The sequence below is a fragment of the Bos taurus genome, chromosome 27 (genome assembly GCF_002263795.3).
Source record: "Bos taurus isolate L1 Dominette 01449 registration number 42190680 breed Hereford chromosome 27, ARS-UCD2.0, whole genome shotgun sequence".
Classification (NCBI taxonomy): domain Eukaryota; kingdom Metazoa; phylum Chordata; class Mammalia; order Artiodactyla; family Bovidae; genus Bos; species Bos taurus.
Window position 1 is genome coordinate 19,389,721 of NC_037354.1, and position 18,002 is coordinate 19,407,722.

At 38.3% G+C, this 18,002-nt stretch overlaps 1 protein-coding gene across 2 annotated transcripts in view; it reads left to right on the forward strand.

Annotated features, from left to right (window-relative positions):
- FGL1 (fibrinogen like 1) overlaps positions 1 to 16,417 on the forward strand; it is a 53,924-nt gene extending 37,507 nt beyond the window's left edge. Inside the window, exons 3-8 of one of the 2 annotated variants that reach the window (XM_005225958.5) lie at positions 996 to 1,176; positions 6,394 to 6,553; positions 6,781 to 6,878; positions 10,494 to 10,582; positions 10,851 to 11,038; positions 16,061 to 16,415. In XM_005225958.5, the coding sequence (XP_005226015.1) occupies positions 996 to 1,176; positions 6,394 to 6,553; positions 6,781 to 6,878; positions 10,494 to 10,582; positions 10,851 to 11,038; positions 16,061 to 16,220 (876 nt within the window). In that variant the 3' untranslated portion in view covers positions 16,221 to 16,415. 2 annotated transcript variants of the gene reach the window in all.
- Positions 16,418 to 18,002: the final 1,585 nt, after the last annotated feature.

An 18,002-nucleotide genomic window follows, 5' to 3' on the forward strand; every position in this document is an offset into this window, starting at 1 on the left:
ATGACATGAGCTGCAAACAGAGATGTCAAAGTAAAAATGGGAAAGTGGCAAAAATTTGTGTTTTGTCCTTTTTTTTCATGGTCCCCAAGTAACTCTCCCAGTGTTAAATACTTAAGAGCCTTTATTACAGCTTCTTGGTCTCAGTAGCTCTTCCCAGGAGACCCACCTCTGCAACTCCCCTTCCCAACTCACCGAATTTGCTTTATTTCTGGAGGAATCTGCTCAGTCAGATGCCACTTTAGAAAGGAACTGATAAACTCGTTCATGTGCAGCATTCTTGGGTTATTTGCCTTTGTTAAAGAAAGTAGCTGATTCAACTGAAAAACTCAGGCTTCTCCATCCCTTTTTTGAAGTCATTGAGGGAAAAACACTATACAAAGTTAAAGTGACTCCAGTCATATTTCTAGCAACAGGTAAATGGGTAAGATCCTCGGGGACAGGAGGAACTGAAGTAGCATCCTTTATAAAGATGGCCATGTGTCATCAGGTTATAAGCATTCAAATATATTTTTAAACATGTTAATACCAAAAGATCATTCAAAAGCCTCGTTTATTTTAGAAACTGCAACACTAGTCATGCATAAGGCACTTTCCTGTTAAGAAAGCACTCAGGAGAAGACATATTGAGATTGAGAGCAGGGACCTTGAACTGGATGTGAATCCAGACTCTTCTTGCCCACTGAGAATTTTTGAGCAACTTTACTCAAAGATGAGCTCTTTCCTGTCTCATGGAATTGTTATGAGGATCAAATGAAGCAGCGACTCTAAAGCTCTTAGCATGGTCATTTACATTATAGCATTTTTTAGTTCAAAAATTTCTTATTCTGGTAAGCCATAATTTCTTTTTCTTCAAATGCATGGTTTTCGGACCTCTAAACACTTCCTAGTTAGAATACTATTCTGAAATGGGAACTGGGGAGAAAATTGAACCATACATTTAGCAACTCATTCCGGGGGCTTATTTTCTGTAAGACGATATGCACATTACTTTGCAGGCTCTGGAGAACTGCCTCCAGGAGCAGGCGCGGCTCAGAGCCCAAGTGTACCTGCTGGAGACCCGGGTCAAGCAGCAACAAGTCAAGATCTCGCAGCTTTTGCATGAGAAACAAGTCCAGCTCCTTGATAAAGGAGAGGAGAATAGTGTCATTGACCTTGGAGGAAAGAGGCAATACGCAGGTCAGAATTTATTTTTATTTCTTTTTCCTTAATTTTTTATTGGGGTATAGTTCATTTACATAATCTAATTTTCTTAAGTGTTTCAATAACTTAACATTGGGGTTTCCCTGGTGGTCCAGTGGTTAAGACTCCACTCTTCCAATGCAAGGGGCATGGGTCCCGTCCCTGGTCAGGGAAATAAAATCCCATATGCTGTGCAGCCTGGCCAAAAAAAATTTTTTTAAGCCAAAGCTTATTAAAAATAATAATAATAAAGATTTTTAAATAAAAAATTTATGACACAATGATAAGATAGATAATAAAAAGTGAAAGTCGCTCAGTCGTGTCTGACTCTCCATGGAATTCTCCAGGCCAGAATACTGGAGTGGGTAGCCTTTCCCTTCTCCAGGGGATCTTCCCAACCCAGCGATCGAACCTGGGTCTCCCACATTGCAGGCAGATTTTTTACCGACTGAACTATGAGGGGAGCCCCTAAGATGGATAATAGACATCCTGTGTGACTGTTTGGGGGTATAACAGCTAAAAGAAAATTCCAGAAGTCAGTAGATCTGTATTTAATATTCTTCACAGATGTTGTAAGCATGAAGGAGGAGAAGGAGGAATAAACTATGAAATACAAATCCAATTCAATTTTACTCTATTTTTCAGCATACAGGAAAACTACTGGAGAATCTATCAAGAGCAAAAAAAAAAAAACACTCAATAAACAAAATACATAATAAAACATAAATTCTAAGAAAATACATAATATATTTAGCGTAATATATAATGTATAAAATATATAAAAATTTGCTCACACCAAAGGGTATGTTTTTGGTCTCCTTAAATTTAAAAAAAGGTTAAATATTTATGTATATGATCCATAGAAATAAATTTATTTTTTCTTATTTATAAGTTACTGTATTATTACTAAATCAATTATTTTCTGAATCCTAATTCATCTCATAGTAGGAAACACCTAATTACATACAACCTGGCAATTTTTGAAAACAATGCACAAATCACATGATTTTTATACAACATATAGTTAAATGTATTTTTTAAGCTTTTGGGTGTGATTGAATTATGTGCCTTTATTAAAAGATTAGTCTACCAAATTCACACTTATTGTTGACAATCAAAACAGCCTTTTAGCATCATCTGTTCGGCCAACATGACCACTAGTTTAACCATGGCCCCTTGTGCAGGAGCCCCCAGTATTTACGAGACAGTATCTCAAAAGGCAGTATGTGTAGCGTTTAAAGTAGAGACTCCAAAGCCTGGGTTCAAAATCCAGTTGCACATGTTGCTAGAAGTGGCCTTTGAGCAAATTACTTGACCTCTTTGTGCCTCTAATTCCTCATCTGTAAAATGGGAGTGATAAGGATACCTATTTCTTTGGTGTAAAGATCAAATAAGTTAATAGATCTAATGAAATGCTTACAAAAGCATTTCTCATTTGGCTCAATGAATGCCAGCTCTCTACCTACATTATTATATCTTCTCTCCCTTACTTTCAGAGGAGAGAGCCCACCAATCCTCCGCACAGCAATATTGCAACTTCCTCTCTCTCCTCTAAATCTCATCTTATGTTGCCTGGGGCTGAGGATGGCATTCCTGGCATTTCCCAGCATGCTCTGTGGCATGTGGCTGAGCTCAGGCTGGCCTTCCTTCGAGTTTAGAATGTGGGGGTACTTAGTGCCTTTGGTTCTCAGTCACCATTCTGGGACAAAAGGAAAAAGTTCATTTGGCAGGCTGGCACGTCCCTTTGTGAAGCTTCAACAGTCGTGCTTCCAGCACGGTTTGCTTTATGCTTGAGCAGAGCGTATTCACCTCACCCAGTTTAACACACTGTTTGTCAAACAGAGGGCAGGAAGCCTTGGCCTCACTCTAGCATTATGTAAGTATCCAAAAATTCTTTTTTAAACTCCCGTGAGCACAGATCTCTCTAACCCTCTACCCCTCTTCTGTCTATTCTCTGGGGTGGTTGAAATCGTAGTTTGAAATATCTAGTTAATATTTTAAACCCTCTATTGCTTGAACTTTCTATCAGAGTAAAAGTCACATTTTCCCAAAGCAGGCTCCTTAATCTATTTGCTGTAAGAAATTGAGCTAGTGGCATTTTTTTTTTCTTTGTTTGGGTTTTGTTTTTGTTTTTTTCAGTGGAAATCTTTCCTCTGAATCTTAAGTTCTGTTTGGCATTTTCCTCTGGGAAGATCAAAAAATTTTTAAAAACTTAAATTCAGAGTTGGCATAAAATAAGAACAAATAGAAAATGTTGGCTGAAAACTCCATATTCACAGAATTTTCCAGAGACAAATGTTATAGCTAATTATTCCCACATTTGCTTGGGAAATAGTCTGAACCTTGTGAGTCTTTACTATTCAGCTGTTTGGTAGGTGGTTAAATGTAAGCAAAGAGCTGTTTTCTTAACAAGCTTATACAGAGTGAAGTAAGAAAGAGAAAAATAAATATTGCATATTAACACATACATATGGAATCTAGAATAATGGTACTGATTAACCTATTTGCAGGGCAGGAATAGAGATACAGACATGGAGAAAAGACTTGTGGACCCAGCAGGGGGAAGAGAGGGTGGGACTAACTGAGAGAGAAGCATTGATATATACACTGCTGCTGCCACTGCTGCTGCTAAGTCGCTTCAGTCATGTCCGACTCTGTGCAACCCCATAGACAGCAGCCCACCAGGCTCCCCTGTCCCTGGGATTCTCCAGGCAAGAACACTGGAGTGGGTTGCCATTTCCTTCTCCAATGCAGAAAAGTGAAAAGTGAAAGTGAAGTCGCTCGGTCTTGTCTGACTCTTCGTGATCCCATGGACTGCAGCCTACCAGGCTCCTCTGTCTCTGGGATTTTCCAGGCAAGAGTACTGGAGTGGGGTGCCATTGTCTTCTCCAGATACATACCCTACCATGTGTAAAATAGCCAGTGGGAGGCCACTATAGCGCACAGGGTGCTCTGTGACAACCTGGGGGTGTGGGTCGGGCTAGAAGGGACGCTCAAGAGGGAGGGGATGCATGTGTACTTACGGTTGGATCACCTTGTTGTACAGCAGAAACCAACACAACATTGTAAAGCAATTATCCTCCAATTTAAAAAAAAAGTAAGTGGAAAAAAAAAATCTGCTTACTCTAATGAAAAATGCTGTGCAATGTACTTGACCACAAGATGTAAGCTTTTGAACAACCTTGAACTAATTTTAGATAATCACTTTCACATTGTTTTTCTTCTTGTTTAACTGCAAAACAGGATTAAAAAAAAAAAATCCAGGATGTGGAAAAGAACACAGGGGCTTCTGAATCTCAAAAATAAATACATGATTAAGGCCTAACTCATTAGAAAAATGGACATCTCACCAAAGCAGTAGTAAATGATGGGTCTCAACCTGATGAGGGTTTTAGAAAGTGACTAAGGTTCTTTATTTTTGTTTCTCCTCTGATTCCTATTGCCTGTTCAATCTATTTAATGTGGGATATATTTTATTTGTAACAAAATTATAGACAATTTGGCATCAGAACAATGAAAATGAAGAAAGAACTTAATATGCTAAAAGAATGAAATTGTCAATCAGGGAAAGAAAATTTTCATTAGGTACAATTAAACATAAAACATTATATTAATTTCTGGTATATAATATAATGATATGATGTTTGTATATATTGTGAAATGATCACTACACTAAGTCCAGTTAACATCCATCACCATTTATAGTTACAGAATTGTAGAAAATACATTTTTTTAAAAAGGAGGAAACGAACAAAATAATAAGGGTAAAATTTGAAAGTTCGTGATGTTAAATTATAGTATTTTTTATTAAAGAAATACCCAATTGTGATTGGGTATCCTTGAAACTATCTCTTTACAGTGGCCATCAATTCAGCTACCCTAAAGCAGAGCTGCCTGGGCATCTAAACAATATCGAGTTCCTGTCTGCCATATGGGCTTCCACGGTGGCTCAGTGGTAAAGAATCCACCTGCAATGCAGGAGGATTGTGGGAAACAATCCATCTGCAGTGCAGACGCCAAGTTGATCCCTGGGTTGGGAAGATCCCCTGGAAGAGGGCACCGCAACCCACTCCAGTATTCTTGCCTGGGAGAATCCCATGGACAGGGGAGCCTGGTGGGCAACAGTTCATAGTATCCCACAGAGCTGGAGTTGACTGAAGTGATCTAGTACACACATATCAGCCGTATTCTCTAATTCAGCCCAGATCAGCCTAGATGAGACCAATGATTATTAATTTATCCCACCTTCACATGATTTACAGAGAAGGCAATGGCAACCCACTCCAGTACTCTTGCCTGGAAAATCCCATGGACGGAGGAGCCTGGTAGGCTGCAGTCCATGGGGTCTCAAAGAGTCGGACACAACTGAGCGACTTCACTTTCACTTTTCACTTCCCTGCATTGGAGAAGGAAATGGCAACCCACTCCAGTGTTCTTGCCTGGAGAATCCCAGGGACGGGGGAGTCTGGTGGGATGCTGTCTATGGGGTCACACAGAGTCGGACACGACTGAATCAACTTAGCAGCAGCAGCAGCACATGATTTAAGAAACAGATATTATTTTTTGGTGACAAATTGGTGGCTTCAGTGGTCAAAGAAATATCAGCGCAGAGAAGACCGCAGGGATGAAATAATAGAAACTTGCAGTTTTTAGCAAAAACATCTAAGAATGCATGGACTCTTCGAAATTTCAGTGGGTGAGTAAAAACTCTGGTGAGACTGGGAGGTTATAAGAATCTAACAAGATTACTATTTTGAGTTCATTTCCAGATGTTCAGAATGATTTATAATGCTGTAAATCAAGATAATCTGTATTAAATTGTTTGGTATTATATTTCTACTTTCATTTTAGTGCCATGAGAGAAAAAAGTTCTGTACTGTTTGATAAAATGTTTCACTTAAATATACTGTAATTAACTAAAATATAATTTCAGACTCTTCTAAAAAAATCAAAATGAGAAACCATATACCTATTTCACCATTTTATTTTTTTCATGATCATATCAAGAAGTCAGATGATAATTATATCATCTAGAAAAAAAGAACTTCCTAGTAGCCACTGGAAGATGTACAAGATGCAGTTTTAAACAGCTGATTATCTACATCATGTATTTATCTGTCTCCATTAGTATTGAGTAATCTCATTCAGAGGCTCCCTTTAAAAAAAAAAAAAAAGACACATGACAAATATTACATTACTTTGTTTTCCAAACAGATTGTTCAGAGATTTTCAATGACGGGTACAAGCAGAGTGGATTTTATAAAATCAAACCTCTCCAGAGCCCAGCAGAATTCTCTGTTTATTGTGACATGTCTGATGGAGGAGGATGGACTGTAATTCAGAGACGATCTGATGGCAGTGAAAACTTTAACAGGTGTGCTAATTATGATATAAGGATTTATTTGGAGTAGGAAATATGAGGTTTACCAAAGTTAAGCCTCTTTATTATACCTGAAGTGTATTAGAACTTCATTCTTTCTAAATAGAAGTACATTAGCTAATCAAGAAGATATTGTGGGTAGGGGTAAAAGTGTGCACCTTGGGTACTGCAAAGGTCCGTTTGGATTTTGCTAAAGTCAGCTTTCACTTTCATTTTTTTAGAGACTGGAGTGACTATGAAAATGGCTTTGGAAATTTTGTCCAAAAAAATGGTGAATATTGGTTGGGTAATAGAAATCTTCACTTATTGACCACACAAGGTAAGGTTTACCTCATACCAAATTCACTGGAAATACAAAAAGGGAACACAACTGTTTTTCTCTAAATCCTAGAACAAATTCAGTAACTACTATGATTTGCAGATGGCCAATAATCCCTTTTGGGAAATAATCTCCTTTGTAAAAGGTGGCTGCTTAGACCTAGGTTGTGGGAGAGATATTTCTCACATACATTTTTTCTGTTTCTGGGAAGGAAATCTACTGTCATAATCATTCTTTTAAATGACTTGTGTGACTCAAAACATATATATTGTATGCATAACAAGCCACTTATGAATTTAGTGACTTAAAACAACAACTCTTTATTATTTCTCACAAATATACAGGGCAGCTGGGTGGTTTTGCTCCTTAGGGCTGGGCTCTGCTGATCTCGCTGGGCTTGCTCATGAGCTGGTGACCAGCTTCCTCATCAGTGGGAGGCTGGCTGTCCAGCTCACTCCACATGGTCCGTCATCTTCCAGCTGGCTAGCCTGGACTTGTTCTTGAAGCAGAAGCAGAGTTCTAAGAAAGAGAATGAAAGCACATAACTAACTTGAGACCTAGACTCAGTAATGGCACACAGTCACTTACACTGCCTTCTGTTTTGGTGAAAGCAAGTCACAGGACCAGCTCAGATGTAAGGAGAAAGGAAATAGGCTTAATGGGAGGACTTAAAGTCCCATTGCAAAGGGAAAGGTGAAGAATTGAGGAATTATGGCTGTTTTTGGAATCAAATACCAAAGAATATAAATGTTCTTATTCCCATCCCCTTGCAAATCTTAAGTTGAAAAACTTGCAAGATACAACAAAACTGGAAGAGATTTCAACCTACCACCTAGATTTTACATTAACATTTTAATCCTGTAACTTTTCATCTATCCATCCATTGATCCATTTCTTTGACATTTCCAAGTATATTGCAGACATCTGTATCATTCCCTCTATCTGCTTTTGCATGGATGTCTTTCACTGGAGTTTGACATTTGTTTAAAGTATCACTAGCTTAATATTTTCCAAGCTTCCCTTTTCCATGTTCTTTTGCTCCAGTCCTTTATCTTCCTTACCTCACTTTCTACCTGAGATTGTAGTCAGTTCCACTCAAATCTGATTCTTAATGTTTCATAAAAGACAATTGTATTGCTCAAGAAAGCATGTTAAATCACACTGGCAAGGCACTAATTGTAAGAGCAAGGTTTATTCATTCCAAACAAGTTAAGGAAAGTGATTTGTGTGTCTATATTCATAATAGTATTATAGAGATCTTGGAAACACCCCAGGATAGTAACTTAGAGAGGATGGATAATCCTAGAAATCTTAAGCTTTCTTTGTACATTCTTCTTATGATCAGTGTTCTCTAAATTTCAAAGTATTTATTATCCTACTTGTGTTTTATGATAGATATATAACATTTATCATACCAATTCCTGTTTCTTTTACATATTAATATGCATCTGGTTTTTCATTGAAACTATGAAAACCCCAAGAAGTAACCCTTGGATCCTTCTAAACATACAGAATTTAAACTTATTAATTAATAATAGTGAAGGACAGGGAAGCCTGGTATGCTGCAGTCCATGGGATGGCAAAGAGTCAGACATGACTGAGCAACTAAACAACAACAAATATTATTAATTAACTATTTTAAAAATAAATATTATTTTTCAAATTATTATTAAGTATTTATTTGTCCAGATGCACTTTGGCAACATATCTGCTTCACATTTTCATTGGTATTTCAGGCTGGCTACTCTCATGGTGGCAAAAATGTATTTATCAGTTCCAGGGATCACAACTGCATAGAACATCATCCCAAGGAAAAAGAGTGACTTTCTCCCTACATTTCTTTTCTTTCCTTTTTATTTAAAAACAAAAAAATATTGTGGCTGTACCACAATATCCCCCATGTTCGGCATGAGGGATCTTAGTTCCCAGACCAGGGATAGAACTCATGCCCTGTGCAGTGAAAGCACAGAATCTTAACCACTAGACTGCCAGAGAAGTCCCCCTGCATTTCTTAATTATGAGAACATTTAAAGCTAAGGAGTTGCCTCTTTAAAATAACTTTATCCCCATTATATAAATTTTGGCTGGAAGTGTTTGCAGTAAAGCTAATTTAGAAATGATCCAAAATTGAATTTTTATTTACTCGTGGACTAAAGAGATATTTAGATGGTTACCTAAAAGTCTAAACCTCTTCTATAATGCAAAGTACTTTTTAGGAGCATTGATTTAGCCTTTATTTCTGCTCTAGTCCACTTCACAGTCTTAGCTCACATAACATTTACTACCTTTTGATCAGATTAAAGCGGCCTCTTCCTTGAAATCCCACTTTAGAGAGCTCCATGAGCCAAGGAATCTGTGGGGCCAGAGAGTCTCCTAGACTCACTCTGGCGATATAGAGTCCAGCATTCTCTACTGAAGAAGCCTTGACTTTGTCTCCAGGACCTATTCATGCCTCTTCTTCATCTGTCCCCCTGTAGGAAAATTGTACATCTGATGTGTGCACCCCTAAGTCTGAGGGGAAGTAAAGAAACGGCTTTTATTTTGGATGTCAACAGAGCTTGGTGTGCAGTCTGGAATGTCCATAAGTGTGGGCAAGGCCCTTTGCTCTGTGTGATGGAGACTGGGGTGGGACAAGAGAGCAGGCTGACCATGGGCCAGGTCTGCATGACCTGCTGCTATGTTCCAGCTTAGAACTAGGAAGAGGCTAAGACTCTGAATTCAGACCTGATCTTACTAGTCATTGTGAAATTTTATTTATCAAAGTAGAAGGATTGAATACAAATATATTATCTGACTGTCAGTTTGATTTATAACTTTTTATGTTTCTAACAATAGTTCTGTTTCTGAAAGAGTAGTCTTTGTTATTTGCAAATGATGAGATAATGAAGAAAAGCTGATTACTTGATGGTATCAACTATTTCAGTCATTATTTAATGTTGAAGATCAACATCCTTACCAAAAGTAAGAAAAAAAAGTCAGCTTTTAAACTTCACAAAACTTCTGTTTATTCACTGTTAGATTTCTTAATCTATGTACTGAAAAATGACTTGCTTTCTGTTCTTCTTTGCCAAGTGAACTACACTGGCTCTTATCTATAATAGATCTAGTAGAAATGTTCTACCTTTAATATTACATTCCTAACTTTTTCCAAGTAAAATACACAATAAAACATGCATATTGTAAATACAATGGAGTCACTGTTTATTCTTTGAAAGCTGCCTCATGGTAGAAGGAAATGGTCTAAGTAAAATAGAGCCACAAACTGTTTTTAAGCCTCAGTAAGGACTGATGCTAAAGCTGAAACTCCAGTACTTTGGCCACCTCATGCAAAGAGTTGACTCATTGGAAAAGACTCTAATGCTGGGAGGGATTGGGGGCAGGAGGAGAAGGGGACGACAGAGGATGAGATGGCTGGATGGCATCACTGACTTGATGGACGTGAGTCTGAGTGAACTCCGGGTGTTGGTGATGGACAGGGAGGCCTGGCGTGCTGCGATTCATGGGGTCGCAAAGAGTCAGACACGACTGAGCGACTGAACTGAACTGAACTGAAGTAAATGTCATCTCATACATTAAAAAAAAAACCCTACAATTTCTGTTTTTTCCCTTTCCTAGGAGATTACACATTAAAAATCGACCTTGCAGATTTTGAGAAAAATAGCCGTTATGCTCAATATAAAAATTTCAAAGTTGGAGATGAAAAGGTACTAACATTTTCAAATACATATCACCACAAATTAATGTGTAAAACATACAATATAAAACCCAAAGTCAGGGGAAACAAAAATCTGTGATAGAGCCTGATCTTTTATTTATTACATAAGCCTGTTTTTAAAATAGTAATAGAGAAACCCAGGTGGGCTACACTCCATGGGGTCACAAGGAGTCAGACACTACTGAGTGACTGAACACACACATACACATACACAAAATAGTAACAACTGATCATGGAAATCGCCTCTTTTTCTTTAGAATTCCTATGATTTACATATTGGGGAATATTCTGGAACCGCTGGAGACTCCCTTACTGGAAATTTTCATCCTGAAGTGCAATGGTGGGCCAGTCACCAAAGAATGAAATTCAGCACGTGGGACAGAGACAACGACAACTACGAAGGGAACTGTGCGAAAGAGGATCAGTCTGGCTGGTGGTTTAACAGGTTTGATGTTTCTTTTTTTTTTTTTTTTAAAGCAATAAGACATCTTTATTTATCTCCTACCTATCTGACTGGTAAAGATTAAAGAAAGTCATATAAATATAGGAAACAAGACACTGTCAAACTTAACTGACTGCAGTTGAAACTAGTACAACCTTTGTAAAACCAATTAAGAAAAATAATCAAAAATCTTTTTTAAAATACCTTGACCCCCAGAATCGCCCCTGCTGGGAACCGGACAAGTAAGAAAAATGCTTGTACAAGATGGTTCACCTAAGATTTGTTTATAATAGAAAATCCAAATGTCCAGTGCTAAGAGAATGATCAGATATGTAAGGAAATGCTCTGTAACCATTTGAAATTCTGAGCAACATCTATAGTCACAGAAAGATGTGTTACTTTGTGATTTAGGAAAAATGTGGCTTATATAACAATACATGCTCTACACGCAATATGATTTTTTTTAATGTGTATAATTGTCTATTTAGTTTTTCTTTTTTTTTTTTTTTTTTTTTTGGTTTTTTCTCCAATTTTATTTTATTTTTAAACTTTACATAATTGTATTAGTTTTGCCAAATATCAAAATGAATCCGCCACAGGTATACATGTGTTCCCCATCCTGAACCCTCCTCCCTCCTCCCTCCCCATACCATCCCTCTGGGCCGTCCCAGTGCACCAGCCCCAAGCATCCAGCATCATGCATCGAACCTGGACTGGCAACTCGTTTCCCACATGATACTTTACATGTTTCATTGCCATTCTGTTTAAGAAACAGGTTTGATGTTTCTTAAACACAGTTGCAATTGCATTGATGATATCTGACTGCTGCTGCTGCTGCTAAGTCGCTTCAGTCATGTCCGACTCTGTGTGACCCCATAGACGGCACCTCACCAGGCTCCCCCGTCCCTGGGATTCTCCAGGCAAGAACACTGGAGTGGGTTGCCATTTCCTTCTCCAATGCATGAAAGTGAAAAGTGAAAGTGAAGTTGCTCAGTCGTGTCCAACTCTTAGCGACCCCATGGACTTCAGCCTACCAAGCTCCTCCGTCCATGAGACTTTCCAGGCAAGAGTACTGGAGTGGGTTGCCATTGTCTTCTCCAGATATCTGACTGGTGGGCATTAATTAAAACGTATGCAGGAGTGTTGGTCTGCTTTGTAATACTGGTATTATTAAGTAATCATCCTTATTAGAATCTTTCAGTAATGAAGTAGCTTTGAGGATTTGTTCACTGTGTACCTTAGTCAAGCTTGAAAGATACGTCATAGAGAAAAATCAAACTACTGCTTTCATAAAAATTGTTTGCAAATGGAGTTACGGGTGAGTTATCATAGTGGGTCACAAATTGACGCAAAGAAATACAGAGCATTTTCGACATTCTAATAACCAGGTAGCTCTTCACCTTCTCCTAGCATGTTATTATAAATTTTTCTGTGTAATACTGTTTTACATTTACTGTGACTTTTTTAAAATCATTCAACCCAAGCTCCTCTCAATGCATAAATTTCCTCTAACATTCCTGAAACCTAATTCTATCTTCTGGTTGAATACTCCAATGTTCCTTTATCAGCAAATTCATTCCATTTTTGATTGTACTAAATCAGTTTTTCTTTTTTTAATCTTTTTTTGTGTATTGAAAATTTTATGGGGGTGCTGCACTGTGGGGCCTGTAGGATCTTAGTTCCCTGACCAGGGACTGAGCCCAGGCCCCCAGCACTGGAAGCACAGAGTTTTAACCACTGAACCACCAGGGAAGTCCGCTATGTCAGCTTTTCTTCATTTTCTTGTATTAACCTGAAATCTTGCTTCTTATTACTTTGTCAGTTTTTTTCCTCAGTAGTTACAGAGTAACTGTATTCTTTTTCAACATAACTCTTCGGGTCTGGGTAAGAAAATATTTACTGTGCTCCTCGACGTTTTCTCTTCTTTAACTATTCATTAACATTTCATTCCTTTAACTATTCTTCACCCAGGATGATTTCCAGACAGTACCTTTTGTTGTCATCACAAAGTTAAGGCAGGAATGGAAAAATTCAGTCATTCTTTAAAATAACCTGATAAGCCCACTATGTCTACAAAGCAGTTGTGTTCAACAGTTACGCCATACATGGGCTTTTTTTTTTTTTTTTTCTTTAGTACATGGCCTTTGAACATCTCCTTTTGTCTTTAGAAGACAAAATATCTGGACACTTAAACATTCCATTACAGAATCCTTCGTGAGTATGTCTGGAGTGCTGAGTTTTCCGTGTAATTGAGGACTAATCATTTAAATTCCACAATCTAAATTTTAACATTTTTTCATTACGTAAATACTTTTTAAGTATTTACATAAAGAATCCTCCATCTTTTTAAGTGGAGGTATACCAGACATAGATCTATTTTCTATAAAATCATGAGAATCCTCCTTATGAACATCTTGAGTTATTATGATGTGCTGATTTTAGAGTCATAAATTCTATGGAGGTACAGTTAGCTGTATATAGTGTGGAATATCAAATTGAATATATAAACACTATTTTATCTGGATTTTGCTTTTTTCAAAGTTTGAGTCCATTTAAATTTTGGTCATTTGTAAAGGAAGTGGAACATACACAGCAGTGAGAGGGGAGAGAAAACCAAAGTTATCTTTCCTACTTAACAGATCAAACAAAGGTGGTGACGATCTTTTTCCCTTATGGTTTTCTCGTTCTCTTTAAAACTGTATTTATCACCTTCTCTTTATCCTCCTTTTTCTTCCCCTTTCCCTCTAAGTTAGCATTATGTAAGAGTTATCAACATTATGTAAAACTTGTCTATAATTCACAAAGTCTCAAGCACCCCTTAATGTAACAGAATTCCATACATGGAAATAACAACCACATTGGTTAATATTAGCAGATCAAAACCAAGTACCCACCCAATTAAATGATAAGTGGCACACAGTTCAACGTGGAATAATAAATGATTTACTTGACTTTAAAGATAGGAGTTCAGGGAAGACAAAGAAAGGCAATTCAGTTGCTGGAGCCACCCAAGGAAGCTCCATTATCCTTGGAGTCAAATGAAATCATGCAGGTGGAAAGTCAGAAAAGCTGAAGAGAAAGCCAACTGTTCCAGCAGCTCAGTGCTACTTCTTCCATGCCTGCCTCTGCTATGGTTTAACTCCATCATCCTCTTCCTCCTTATTCTTGTTTTGTTCTTATTTTTCTCCTGTCCCATAGTTCTTCCAATTTACATAAACTCTTGGCATTTCTAAGTTTTACCCACCTACTAGGCATTCCTTCTCATCATAGCAAACCAATCACTGAGCGTTGCGTTGATGTCTTCTCTTCTTTACCAATGTAGCATCTCATGTGTGTGCACAAGGCTACTTCTTCACCAAGGGAGCCCCAACAATCTCCCAACCTAGCCTCAAGTCCAGGCTGTTCTAGAACCTGAAAGATGCTGGGAAAAAGTGGTCTTAGAATTGCTAAGGTTTGCTATGTTGACCAGAGTCAGCTTCCTAACAGGATTCAAATCACAGACTAAATAGAAAAATATTAATATATATAGTAGATATCTCTAGGAAGATAGAATATGTCAAAATATGTATTTGGGAGGCTCAGTCTAGAGTATTTTCTCTTTTGCCATTACTTTCCATGCAGTTTTAAAAACATAACAGGCTCTTAACACTTGAAGATTTAGCATACATGGTTTTGATTAGTTACATCAATTTAAATTAGGAGGACTGTGGGGACAATTAGCAGGAAAGAATTATGAGGGCTTGTAAGTGAGGCTAGTCAACCACTCAACATTGACGGGTAAATTACATGCTTACTTTGACTCAGTAATTCAGGCACTTTCCATAGATTTTTAGAACTATTCTTTTGCATGTTCCTCTATGTCCCAGTGTCTGAAATCTTTTCATTGGTTGTAGCAATAAAGAAATATATAGTAACTAATTTAATAACAGTACCCAGAAAATTATCGCCTACTCTTCGTTTAGCCATATTAGGAGCAAAATGTACAGATCCCAAAGAGGAAGGGGGACATTTTAAGATTTATGATAACCTAACCAGTGTATCTTGGTTGGAACAATATAGGTAAAAATAATAAACTCTGCAATTAAGACAGATGATCATTAGTTGATACTAGAAAACTTTAAATCATGGTTTGGGTTTTGTTTCTTTACCCCTTTGAGGTTAAAATAATTGATATACTGGTGACTCAAGAGGGAGGAAGGGAATTGAAATTATGAAAGCTAAGTCTTGGCAGCAGATGGATGAACATTTTAAGTGTAAATTATACAGGGAAGCTGGCAAATGGAGCAGCGCACCACACCCATACCACTCTGGCTAAGGCTCAGGCTTACCAGGTCATGCTTTTGTTTGCTTGTTTTTCTTTCTTCCTTCCTTCCTGCCTCTCTCTCTCCCTCTCTCATTTCCTTCCTTTCTTTCTCATTTAAAGTCTGTTAAGAACAGAGCTACTTTTTTTTTTTAATCAATATAAGTGGGACTTCATAGTGGTCCAGAGGCTAAGACTTCGCACTCCCAATGCAGGGGGCCCTGGGTTTGGTCTCTGGTCAGGGAACTAGATCCCACATGCTGCAAGAGTGGGGTTTTGCATTGCTGCAATGACAATCAAAGATTCTGCATGTTGAAACTAAGATCAGGTGCAGCCAGATATAAATAAATAAATACTCTATAAGTGGCCTGGGTTTTATCCTGAGAGTTGTTATGGTACTAAAACCCACCAGTTTAAAATACTCATGTTGTAGAAATCTCTTGGCTTTTGGAAACTGCTAAATATTCTCTTATCCAAAAACAGCACAGGAAATTCCCTGGCAGTCCAATGGTTAGGCCTCTGTGCAATCACTCCCAAGGGCACGGGTTCAGTCCCTGGTTGGGGAATTAAAATCCCATAAGCCACAAGGGATAGCCCCCCCTCAAAAAAAGAAAAAATGGCAGAATTCTTGGTTAAAATATTTTCAGCCATTTGATCACAGAATAAGGGTTTCAAAGGATATTTTTCTAGTCTGATTGCTTCGTGTTTATTTTTCCTCCCACTAGGTGTCACTCTGCAAACCTGAATGGCTTCTACCACAAGGGTCCCTACACCGCTAAAACGGACAATGGGATTGTCTGGCACACCTGGCATGGATGGTGGTATTCCTTGAAATCTGTGGTTATGAAAATTAGGCCAAATGATTTCATTCCAAATATTGTTTAATTGTCCCTGCTGGAGTTTCAGTTCTGCAGTTTATCTTGGTTTAAGTGATTTGAAAAATGTAGCAAATCTGAATATTCACATGTATGATGATGGCAATTGTTATGTGCACTACTTTTCTTTCTCACTTTTCTTACTTCAGGTACTTTCCATACAGCAAATATGTGATAATTACCAAATAAATGTAGATTATATTAATATCTATTGAATTGCTGTGTGCAAAGGGCTCTGATAAGAGATGATGAGCAAAATATAAAATCATACAGTATATACATTACTTGGGAGACAACATAGCATAGATATATAATAAATTACATATGAATACAGTTTAAAAAATACATGAAAAAAGTTTAGGAAATGATGGATGGCCAAATCAGCTGCCTGGATGGTAAATATTATGAGTTAGCAATGAACTCAGGTGTCTCACTGCACATTAGAACCTTAAAATACAACCCAGGATCTTAATCACTATGGAACACTCTCTCATATTTTTTGGATGTTTATGTAGACTATACGCTTCTTTCAGAATCCTCATTTTAATTCTTTTATCAATCTTGTAAGGCATTATTGTTGCTGTTGTTTAGTTGCCAAGTTATGTCCGACTCTTTGTGACCCTATGGGCTGTAACCCACCAGGCTCCTCTGTCCATAGGGTTACCCAGGCAAGAATACTGGAGTGGGTTGCCATTCCCTTCTACAGGGGATCTTCCCGACCCAGGGCTCAAGCCCATATCTCTTGCATTGGCAGGCAGACCACTGAGCCACCAGGAAAGCCCAGGCATTATTATCCCCACTTAACAGAGCTGAGAACTTATGGATCTAAGACGGTTTGATTGCTTAACAATTACAAAACTAATAAGTAGGGGAACAAGGACTCAAATCCAAGTCTTCTGATGCAAAATCAAATACTTTGCATCCAGGCTACGGCTTCTGCCAGCCTGTGTCAGACACAGAAGATATACTTCAAGTCCACATGAAGCTCAGTTTTTTAGCTAAAGATATACACTAAACCATAGATCTTCCCTGTACCTCAGATGGTAAAGAAGTTGCCTGCAATGCAGGAGATCTGAGTTCGATCCCTAGGTCAGGAAGATCCTCTGGAGAAGGGAATGGTGATCCACTCCAGTATTCTTGCCTGGAGAATCCCATGGACAGAGGAGTTTGTTGGCCTACAGTTCGTGGGGTCACAAAGAGTTGGACTCGACGAGCGACTAACACTGCTACTGCTATCCACCAGCCATACAATCACAGAAATGTAAATAATTCTAAAAGCTGATAAGTAAGAAGGAAAAAATGTGTGCCTGGGAGATGTGTAGTAGGGAACATGACCTGGTTCAGAGGAGAGGGGCCAGAGAAGTTTCCTGGAGGAATGAACTTTTTAAACCGAGAGCTTTTTTTGTTTTCTTTAATATGTTTTCATTTCTTTGGCTGTGTCGGGTCTTCGTTGCGGCATGTGGGATCTTCACTGTGGCATGGGCTCTAGAGCACAGGCTCAGTAGTTGTGGTACAAGGGCTTTGTCGCCCCTTGGCATGTGGAATCTTAGTTCCTCAACCAGGGATCAAATCCGAGTCCCCTGAATTAAAAGGTGGATTCTTAACCATTGGACGACCAGGGAAGTCCCTGAGATCTTTTCACTAGGTGTGTGTGTGGGAGATCATTGTAGGAAGAAAGAAATCCTTGTGTAAAGTACACAAAGCAAGAAAGTACATGGAAACATAGAGAGTATATTTGCTGCTGCTAAGTCGCTTCAGTCGTGTCCGACTCTGTGCGACCCCATAGACCACA